Source organism: Apostichopus japonicus, chromosome 21 (genome assembly GCF_037975245.1).
Source record: "Apostichopus japonicus isolate 1M-3 chromosome 21, ASM3797524v1, whole genome shotgun sequence".
Taxonomy (NCBI): domain Eukaryota; kingdom Metazoa; phylum Echinodermata; class Holothuroidea; order Aspidochirotida; family Stichopodidae; genus Apostichopus; species Apostichopus japonicus.
The window spans coordinates 13151932-13164209 of record NC_092581.1 but is presented as its reverse complement, the minus strand read 5'-3'; the positions used below and the strand labels follow the sequence as shown (position 1 = coordinate 13164209).

The window sequence follows — 12278 nt, the reverse complement described above, 5'->3', positions numbered from 1 at the left end:
TATAGGTTATGTAGGTTTTATATAAATATATATATATTAAATATAAATATGTATAGCCCTTATGTATACGCTGTATGTGCTATAAAAATAGGCTATATAAACATATACACACACACACACATATATATTATATATGTGTGTGTGTAGGCTATATATAGGCCGGTGGACAGGTGTAACTTTGGCTTACTTTTGGAAGGGGTGTGAGTGGGGAGTGTGTATTGTACCCATCTAAGACTAATATCACCATTCTGGCAACTTGTTGCTATACATGTATTATCAGTTGATGCACATCACGGATGTCTCCTATAATATTTCTGTTTTTATTCGTTTACACCTATTCATATGGACTAAATCTTTGTTAAGTACAAGTATATTATTTATACCTTAAAGGAAAAACTGTCAATTCATTCTATACCTCCATATTATTAGACACTGATAGCGTTATACACAGACAAACGGACAAATTTGGTTCACATTGATACTCATCAACTAACTGTTTTCTACATAAGGACCCTAATTAGGATTTCATACACGTTGTCGTTCTTTTGAGGCATCTTTAAGGTGAAAACATGAAGTTGGGTTATTTCCGATTTCCCTCATTGACAGATGTGTATACCCTTAAGTATATAGAACCATTTACTGATTACATTGTCCACTTTGACCAATACAAATATCCTCCCTATTTCCGTATTTGCTTACTACCATTTGGTTGCCCAGGATCTATTCTTGGATAGAGAAGTTATTATTAAGAGTACTCGCACGGAGGCCATGCACTCGATAAAATAAAAGAAGGGAAAAAAATAAAAGGCATTAAATTGCAAACTTAAGCAGCAGGGTACCTCAGCATAATTGTCTTTATGTGAAAGGATATGCAGGGTAAACTGTAGGAAGGTAATATGTGGGAAAGTGATCTAACGAAAGCGGAAAATGTACGAACTTTACGATGGATGCTCATGAACGAAAAATAAGATGTAGAAATGACCATAAGTGAATAAGTGGAGCATTATTGATCAATATATGCTAAAGTACCCACTATGGCTTAGGAAGACAAACTTGCAATAATAATGATCGACGCTCGATAACGAAAAGTCAGATGCAGAAATGGCCATAAGTGGAGCATTATTGCTCAATATATGCTAAGTAACCACCATCAGTGGCCCATGAAGACAAACTTATATTAATCATTAAATTTAATGAACAGAATAAACCAATATCAATGTACCTATAATGTTCCCCCGTTAAGCCCCCCACCCCTCCCTATCATGTGGATCTAGCAATGCTGTTTATATATTTTTGATTGTACACTTGTAAACGAGTTAATTACGTAGATGAAACAGACACGACATTTCGCTTCAATAATCTAAAGAAACCGATAAGGAATAATTTCTTGGAAAATCCCCTGGCTGAGTATTACAATGTCCCCCTATCATTAACTAAAAAATCTCAAATTTCAAATCTAACGCATAACTTTAACGAAAAGAAATATATTGAGATTTTTCGTATCAACTCAACCCCTTAAAGACATTGAAGACTCGCCCAAAACCGCGTGCCGTGCTCTGAAAAGGTTAACTTTCCGTTGCTTGCAAGTGAAGTTTTCTGCTTGTCGCTACAAAAATGCACACAGTAATGAAACGTGATACCTTGTAATCTTTTATCTAGACCTTGGATGTCCATCGCTGCTATGTACACTGTGTTGTGGGTATTGACCGTAGCTGTATGTATTGACTGTGCACTAGTGTCTAATTACCGACGGTGGCAAGCTGTGTGTGTACTTTCTGGGATTGATGGTGATGTTTAACACTTCTGTTACACTTCAATCGAAACTAGGTCAGATGACCGGCATGAGATGTTTCTTTGTGCGCGAGTCTTCACACCCTTTAAGGTCTCATCATACTCTTACGACCAGTCGACTAGTACCAGTTTTACAAACAAGTTTAATGTCGCTTCCTGTTCTTTGATACCCCAGCCATTGTCCTTTACCCACAGATTCACCACAGTGTATTGTATTGTTTATCTCCATATTGCTTGACCGGTTCTCAGAGGGAAGCTGGTCACTTCGCCCAACAACCATTTCGCCCAACTGCCATTTCGCCCAACCTTACCATTTCGCCCAACCAGCCTGGTTATATATATAATATATATATATTCCAACTCATTACGATTTTCATTGATATATATATATATATATATATATATATATATATATATATATATATATATATATATATATATATATATTTATATATATATATATATATATATATATATTTATATATATATATATATATATATATATATATATATATATATATATATATATATATATATATATATACTTGTATATTTGTTTCTGTGAAATGAAAACGCATGTAATATGGCCTATTGTTCTATCATAGACAAACAATACTGTATTGCTAAATAGGCCTAAGCACATTACTTTAGTTCCGTGAGGAGACCAACTTGAAATAAATAAGATTTCTTTTTATTTTTTTTTTTCATTTAAGTGGATTTATAACCTGAAGCCCATGTGTTACGAAGTTGACGAATTCGACCAATATATATATATATATATATATATATATACATATATGTCTAGCCTTTTTGGTGAGTAGCGAGATATATACCTTGCGTGTTCCTCACACATATTTATTGTCTTATTTAGTTTCCCACCAAAGAGTAAATATCCGCAGAAAGCGATAGTGGCGACATTCTAATTGCAATTTGCACCACTACGTTGAAATCTACAGCCCAGCGTTGAATTAGAAGGACAGAGCTAGAAAGAAAATAGAAGCACATGGTAATCATTTTTATCTGTTTAAAAGGTAGTTGCTTAATCTGTCAATAACGCCCCTGCAGAGTGTCGCAATCCATTTCTGTTTACCTTTCGTCATACTGGCGACGTTTTTAAAGGGATTAAGATTTTGAAATCTTAACTTCACCTCCCTTTATAGTAAAATTATTTTAACCCTTGATGTTAGGAGGAAGAAACACCACAACACAATGTCATTACTACATGGACTAGCTCCTTCAATAATAATTACATGGTTTATTTCTACGTAGGCCTAATCAGAAAAAGAAAGTTACTTCGTAAACATTTATATATATATATATATATATATATCTTCAAAAAACAAGAACAAAACGAAAATTTTGGGACAAGATTAAAACGGTTGTCATCTTCTTTGACATTAACTAAAGAATTATGTTTTATGAAATTCTCGTTTTGGAGGATTACAAGCCGAAGATGATGAATTACAACACAAGCCGAAAACATACATCAGTAAATTTATCCGCATACAGCCCCATATCAAGTTACTTTTCTAATCGTATCTACGGGTATTGTTACCTTACCTTAACAAAGACTGATTCGGTGATAGTAGAAACTATAAAACAACGCTTCTTAGTTTGTCGCAAGTCAGTAGGAAAGGAATATCATTCTGACGATGTGCAATTATATAGATAACATACTGGAAAAGTGTAGTAATAATTGACCAGTCTCTGCAACTGAGGCCTCATGAACAATTACCGTTTGTCAATCCGCCCCCCCCCCCCCCCTTGAGATAAAAATAGGTTTTGTTTTAGACAAACGAAAATAAACATTTTGCATTAAGCAAAAGGATTTCCTTCGGTACTGAGATTATCCCTTAATGTATTATGAAGACATTATTATGTATGCCTTATTTACCCGGGGACTCTTACTGACCCCGAAACCCCAGAGCTGGGACACCTTTTCGAACTCTTCTGGTTAGACCTGATCAGTCCCGAATGAAACTTTCATTTTGTGTTCCTCATCTATGGGCCCACAGTCCCAATGTATCGGAATGGTTTGTAGTGGCACGTCCATCGCATTTGGGACAATAGTTCCGAGGGAGGGGCAAACAATATCTAACTTCAAGGACCTTATAGTCCCTCCTTGCCATTGGCTACACCACTGGTGGCGTTTTTTTTTTATCATGCTTCTATCATATAACATTTCCAGTTTCTTTTCAATCTCCATGCTGTGAAACGTTTATTGTAATTTACTGACACGATCAGGCGCATGTCTTCACCGAGTAGACGCATGACAATTCTATTGCACAAGATATGAAGCAAAACCAATAACTATAGCCTTGTCATTTAGACCTAATAACGTATGTGGATCCCGCCTCATTTGACAGTCGCATTGCAAGAAACCTTGATTTGTTCTTCGGAGTTTTCCGTAATTTTCTGCCTTTCTCTCTTATTCTGAAAAGAAAAACAAAGAGGAGAATGTCTGTGAACCGAGGTGACGTTTTATCTAATTCAAACTAGAGGTGTTGAAACAGCTTTGACTAAATTAAAATAAAATTGGTGGCGATCAATCAAAAGAGAGCGAGATACGAAGAATATAGGGATCAAGAGGTATTTAAACTTTACGTAAATGGTTCTTTGACATTTTGAGTACATTATAGTTTAGCAAGTTTCGACTAGGTCGAGCTCGAAGCCGAGGCGACCCTCCTTAATGTCAATACGGGCACAGCATCTACAGACGTTGAATCCATGACAACCAGCTGTTTTTTAAAATATTTTTATCTCCATGTTTGTTTTCGCTACAAAGCTCACACACACAAAAGCCGAAAAGGGGGCTCAAATCTACAGATAATCGGAATAGGAGGAAGAGTTTCGTAATGGGGGAAGGGAGGTGGGCGTTAGGACATGTAGTAGAATAGATATGGTTTATGGCAATGAATATTCTACATTTCTGTCGCTTATTAATTGGTCTGACATCACGTTACCAAGAATAGTAGACTCCGCTCGCGTTTACAATTGAGCCTGTTAAGTGGTGGGCATTTATGGTATATCTTTCAAAAGTGACCTCTAACATTTGATGTGTACATGTAATATTAAATGATGTGTTGGTCGGCAGAACAGCAGTGGACGAAATTAATATTGCTCTGTTGATCATGTTATTTGCTCACGGAGCCAGTGTGACGCAACGATCCTGTATCATGTAATGCATGTTATGCATGTTAATGCAGTTATGCATGTTAATTCCGCAATATGCATGTTAATAAATGCATGTTATGCATGTTAATTCCGAAGAGGAGATCAAATGGTTGTAAAGAACGTTAAGCATCCCAGTCTCTGCATGCAGGAACTTACTTCTTTGTACCTCCATTTGTTCCAATAAGAAAGACATCAAACCATTGTTTTCCACGAAATGTTGATGCTGCCACAAATCGATGATATATTTCACTACACTTTAGCTGCAATCTAATAAGTACTGCGACATTCATTGACAAACTTCAGGGAGTATGCCTTCTCCAGTCGCATGTATACCATGGAGGTATTAACCTGTCAGGATAATACTTCCATGAATATTCTATACTGGGGAAGATTTTATACTATTATATAGTTTCCCCCTGTAGTTTTGAACATGTGTAGAACTTTTACCGCATGAATACGTATGGGGATAATACACTGACACACCGGTAGGGGTAATTTTTCATAATAATAATAATAATAATAATAATAATAATAATAATAATAATAATAATAATATTTTATTATTATAATAATAATAATAATAATGATGATGATAATAATAATAATAATGACAATAATAATAACAATTGATCATATAATTACTAATGATAATTTGAGATAAGCAAATAAAAGTTGACTCAACTTCGTTTGATTTTACTCCGTTTTGACACGATACCCACTCCAATGGTGTAGTTAAGCGAAATGGTTCGGGGTCAAAATTTAATTTTAAGCTGGATTGATTGGCACTCCCTAGTTCCTAAAGATGAGAAATCTCGTCCCCATTTAAGAGCTCTGTCTGAAATCTTTACTCAGTTGACAAATATATGCCAAGCACATCCTACAAGTAAAAAAGAGAGAAAAAAGATATTAAAGTTATTCAAAAAATATATATATATATAAAAATGAATCCGTTTGTTTCTTTAAGTTTGTATGTGTAGTTTCCTTTCTCTTGAATATTCATGAACTTATTTATTGTGAATATAAAAAATTCACGGTACAGATATCATGCTGACTTTCGGCCAGTATAGTTTCCATATAATAATTTATACGAGATTTGCAAATGATATCTCTGTACGCAGGATTGATCCCTGTTAATCGATGCATACTTTCTCAAAGCCAAACCAAGCCGAGGGACATCCCTCGAGGCATTGCAGAGTCTAGCATTAAAGCGATGCAGACAAGATTTAATGGTAAAAGCAGTAAATAATATATTAATATAAAACTTAATTCAAATGTATACATGAAGTATATTAAAATAAGTTTCTTATGCCCGGTGGCTTTTGTAAATTACATGTGACGATATTGGCTTACAGCCCGTTTATAAGGGATACAGGTAAAACCATCATATACAAATAAAAACAAAATTTGTCTTGATGTTTTCATAGTCCAACACAAACAAGAAAGGAGAAAAATATGAAGCTATATGTTGTTAATGTGTTGAAATATATAAAACGTCAAACTAAGTTGACTCTAGAATGCTCCTTTAAGGCTATATTGGTTATGACTTCGGCTACTCATTACAGGCCTAAATGTTAATGTTTATCCATTGCTTTAAAGATTCTCATAACTCATGTAAAACATGTTCTTTTTAACTTCCATATAAACAACATAGCACCCTTGGAAGACATTCAGCATCATTCTGTCCTTAAACATTGTTATGCTTTGGCTAGCTCAGTGTTATTTCAGGCCATAAGTTTTGCGTTTCATCTGAAGAACTGACCAACCTATCTGGTTGTTAGACTTAGTTGTCCAGTCATTTCAATGAATGCAATTCAGATGTTTAATTGATCATTTCTAAAAGAAGAAGAAAAAGGAAAATAATCTGGCAAGTAACACGTACGAGAAACGGGTTTTATCCCTGTATTGCTTCATCTTTAAATGTATGCTTGTATTTGCCCCAAATATGCTAGATATTCAAATATGGTCACCTTTGGTCACAATTCTTGGACTGTTTTTATTACAGCCTTCGAGGAAATTTTTCCTCACTGGGACATTCAGTCATCTTGTGTTTTTCTTAAAAATTGTCTGAGAACAATTTGGAGAGTAAAGACCTCCAGGAAAGTACTTTTAGAAAACTTCTAGCAATTATAGTGTGCTATAATTTGGGGCCTATACTGAATTATTACTGACTACATTTAATATGTTGCTCCAATCGCAGCAAAGAACCACCAATATTGTGTCGTAATTTGACACGCAGGTTTCCATCCCATAATTGGAATTGAGATTCTTGAACGGTGCATCTTTCCTACGTGACAAGAGAAGGGAAGCGTATTAGAAACACCAGGTTCAGCCCTGAAAAGACAAGGATGTATTGCAGACGACTCGACGCGTTGTAGCTTACTTATATTACGTAACCTTGTTTACGTCATTGTAACTAAAGTTTATACTGTCACGGATAAATGTCCTCTTTTAGGAATGTTAAGAAGTGTTCCCTCTACAGTCTACCAGATTTTGTTTATTATCAGCTGATTTAGTTTGAATGCATAATCTTCAACTCTTAGAGTTCGGTTCTCTATAACAGCGAGTAAAATATCTTGTCAAAAACTAAGATAATTTTTAGTCTCCACCAAATCTAAATTCGGTAATAATTCTTCTCCCTTAGTAGATATTTTTTTTTTAAATGTTTTGAAGTAAAAATGTGTAAATGACATTGTTTTCGATGTAAATAAAGTTCCATAGAACAGTTTTAAGTCATATGAAATAAAAAAAGTTAAAAGGAAAGGTACAACGCAGTGATTTACTTTTCCGATGTTTTAGTTTCCTCGTTTCTCTTGAGAGAGGATTCTGAAACAAAAACCTCATTATTTTCCACAACAGTTATAACATCCGGCCATCTGTTGTATACGTGCCTGCCTGTTTATGTCAGTGTAGAGTTTGGCAAAGACAACCTTCCTTCTTTGATTTCGCTATGACAAATGATCCGTGCGAATGAGGTAGCCATGCGGAAAGATTCCCATTACTAAGCAGGCTACAACGTCCATCCTTAGAGCCTATATTGTAGACATGGTCAATATGACAAAGAATATACTAGCGCATAGCAAATGTGTACGCGGTAACCAAATCAGCGAAACTTTCTAATTAACGATTCCGTGAAGGATTATGTAGAAAAGGGCCATTGTTTGGCGTGACTGTGGTGGCCAAAAAAAAAAGAAAAAGACGTGTTTGCATTTTTCTTCTCTGTTACAGAAATGGATGAGCGCGTGTAGTAAGAGTTAAAAGGCTGCCAGAGGGATAGATCACAAGAGCTATTGGGGATTGGAATAATCATGGATAATCCAACCTTTTTAAAGCTGGTCTTTTATCTTCTTGTTGTGTGGATCTCGACGATATATGGTAAGTAACAAATACATTCTTACGTCCTGTTTTGTAAGTATACATTCTTCCTTTGAATGGCTTGCTGGTTTCGAGTAGAGTCTACCTAAAACAAGCTGTTGCAATTTTGAAAACATGAAAGGAAATAACATTTTGACATTACATGCCCCCCTCCCCGTCACTGGCAGACAGAATACTACAAAATTTCCTAGTGAAAAGTATTATACATATTATATATATGTGATGCATGCTATAAAGTAAAATATTCTTCAACATTGATTCAAACGTTGCACAATGTAACACAAAGTTGCAACTAAGCAATCTCCATATTGCCTAAATTTCCTCACGGGGGGGGGGGGGGGGGGGTGCGACCCTTTAGGACTGAACATATATATAAAGCCGATATAAATATAAAGCCTATATAAATATAAAGCCTATATATATATATATATATATATATATATATATATATATATATATATATATATATATATATATATATATATACATATATATATATACATATATATATATATATATATATATATATATATATATATATATATATATATATATATATATATATATATATATATGTATATATATATATATATATATATATATATATATATATATATATATATATATAGCCATGCATTTATAGCCTATCAATTTCAATTTCGATTTCAATTTTCAATTTCGATATTCCAGTATAAATTGCAAAATTTATAAATAGGACATATAATAATGATACATAAAAGACGTAAAAGTGTACAATCATTAAAGCATGAACAAATAAGAAATAAGATGGAGGATTATAAGATTGAAAGATTAGAAGGATTATAACATAGTTTCTAAGAACCCATTTTGAATATAAATGGCTGCTCTGTAGATAAATGAGTTCTTAAAAATCATAATTCTGAAAGTTGGCAAGATAGTAGGATTTTGTAGATGTACTTGTCGGTTCTATTGCACAGAAAGATCAACTCGGATTGAAGTGGGTGATCTTTAGAACTGTAACTTGAGAATGTATTTTCTTACCTAGTCGTATGAATTCATTTTTAGCAGTGTTTACTTTACCAACCAGGCTTTCAGAGTCGAGATTGAATATATTTAGGCCTAGTTATACTTCCCTAAGTGTTTTATTCCTTGTATTGGTTACAACATTTCACTGCGGCTGGCACTTTATATACCTACACGGCTTATCGGGCATGGACAATGCCTCATTGAAAGTGTAACGTTCGACTCATAAAATTTTCCATAATTCTAGCCTCACTAATGATTAGTTGGACTATATTCTTTCTGCCCCCTACAGTCCGTTTACATCTCACCTGGCCATGCAAGTACATGCTTTCATGATATCATGGATTGTCTAGTGCGTTATGAAGAGTTAATGCTGACTAGATGCATGTACTCTTATGACCTTAATCAATCAAACAGAGGATAAGAAGTGGGAGGGGGGGGGGGGAGAGGGGAGAGGCCGATTTAAAAGCAGCTTGAAATCATGATATACCTCTAACGGTACTTGAGGTATGGGGTTACCCATGCATGGTTACTAGGAATCCTCCCTTAATCAGTTTCTCAGAGCAGTACATAATTGTCAGTTATTGGCTAATAAATTATTATTCTTTGATAGACAAACACTTCTGTCTTGATGTTGCGTCATTTTTTATTTTATGCATCACGTTTGCATGACAGATGGCGGGAGAAATTTTTATACACGATGTCATTGAATTTGGAATTGTTTTTGGTACTAAAACTGAATTCGACTTAATTACTGTGATGATGATAGCACTATATAGGGTATTGCCTGATGCAAGAGGCAAAATGCCAATAGGATGTGGATTTCAAAAAAAAAAGAATATTTCCAGCAAGATGAACTTTTAGCAATGCAAATTCAGCCATCGAAATATCCTTTCTTAAGACAAAACGGTTCAAACTATATCTGTCGAGATATTGAGTCATTGAAACAAAACAATAAACTGCTTTAAGCTGGTTATATTCTGATTTATTATGACAAGAAGCAAAACGACCTTACTGTGAATTTATTTTTCTTAATAATTATTGACCACTCGTGCGTTAAGTCATACAGACCAAGGCTGTTTAATTCACATTTCACAATGACGTAGAATCTGCTTAGCACGTTAATAGTCCACGATGGAGTAACACATATATATGTATAAAGCTTACCATTAATTGACTAAATTGTCGTACATCTATGGAATGTTCGCACTTGATAAATGCTTCCACTAACTGGATAGCACTGAAGTGGTCCAGGGGTATTCTACCCCCCCCCCACCCCACACCGACTGGTTTAAATGGAGCAGGAGAATTTTTCGAAGAGCGTCCTGAATCCGGAGATGTGGTCTCTTCACCGACTGAATGTAGCAAATCCTTCGAATAAACGTTTTTTGCCGGTCTGACGATGGAGATGGGTGGACACGGCCCCGCCGGATACCCTCCCCACCCCTCCCCACCCCTCCCCTCACCACCCCCAAAAGTGTTGGCACTTGCCACTTGTGAACATAAATTATCTTATGTTTCTCTTTCTTTCTTCATGCCAATCATTCTGGCATAAAATTTAGCTAAAAATATAATTTTTTTATGAAAAATATATATATAAAATTGTTGATATTTAATTTCTTTGATGAAAACCATCTTTTCTTTTATCACAACTTCTCAGAATATAATAAGAAAAGACAAATTTTAGATTAACATTCATTGTTTACATACCTTCGTAGAAAGTTCATACACTTATTGGAAAACGATACCCATGAATCAACGCAAATTAAAGTAACTACCAAATATCTTTTTAAGAGGTAACTCTGGACAGATATCGATAAAATAATAATCTGGCCGTACTTTTTTGTTTGTAGATCCGGCTGGAACCGGATTTTTTTTTTTTTTTTTCATTATCCGACCGGATAACCGGTGCATCCTCACTTGAAAGAATAGAAAGAATATTACCCTTTTCTTTATCTGTTTTTTACAGCGACATATGATTGTTACGACCCAACGACGAGGTCTTACGAAGGGAACATATCTATTGCTTTCAACGACCTTGGATTCATTGACTGTGCCCCATGGAACGAGATCCCATCTACCATGTCATCTATATTGGATCCACTTGTAGGTAAGTTTGACCGTGGGAATTATATAGGTGGGGTGAGGGGCAGTGGCGTCGATATCCTGATCTGGGTCGGGTCGGGGATAATTATGTCAGTGGGCCTCATTTTGAAGTCTACATGGAAATGAGAAATACATAATTCTTTGCCTCAAAATTCCCCAGGGGCACTGTCTAGCGTTCATATACCTCTGATGCCTAATTTACCTCAGTTTTGGTATATTTAGGTCCACGTTAGTGATCAGAAGTCTGGCAACATTGGAAAGAAAAGCCTCTAAAGCAAAGCATAAATGAATTTGATAGGTGATATATAGGTACACTTGTTGCAATGAGTAATGAATGGTATAAACAATTTTAAATATTGCGTGTAGTACTGCAGTGTTAGTGGTGAATGTCCTTATCTGAACTGCGGTAATCTACAGACCAATTGCAAAACGCGACAAATGTTGAGGAAATCCCTTGAATATAAATAAATAAATAAATAAATTTGTTCCTTGTATTTAGTTAAAACAGTTGCCTAAGCGTTATGGTAAACACATACATGGGTTCAGTTCACTACACTTAATATCTTAATTAAAGTAGGCCTATATTTTTTTTCAAATTCGAAGAATAATTACAATCTTGTGTTGAGTGATAAGCAGTTGGTTTTATGAAAGTTTCAAAATTGTAAGCAATATAATATAAAAAAAAAATGGAAAGTGAAATTTTTACTTAGATTTAAAGGAATTGATCAAATTTTAAACGCCAGTCATCTTAAAAAGAAGTAAGAAATGTACATTTTTAACAACCGTATACTCTTGATACTTATAATCAATGTCTTCTTTTTACTTCACGTGAC

At 34.7% G+C, this 12278-nt stretch overlaps 1 protein-coding gene across 5 annotated transcripts in view; it reads left to right on the top strand.

Moving 5' to 3' along the window:
• Positions 1 to 12278, top strand: part of LOC139962600 (uncharacterized) — a 139795-nt gene that overhangs the window by 74993 nt on the left and 52524 nt on the right. For all 5 annotated transcript variants that reach the window (XM_071962732.1, XM_071962733.1, XM_071962735.1 and 2 more), the window contains 2 exons: positions 8191 to 8337; positions 11309 to 11449. In XM_071962732.1, the coding sequence (XP_071818833.1) occupies positions 8271 to 8337; positions 11309 to 11449 (208 nt within the window). In that variant the 5' untranslated portion in view covers positions 8191 to 8270. The remainder of the gene's footprint in view (positions 1 to 8190; positions 8338 to 11308; positions 11450 to 12278) is intronic.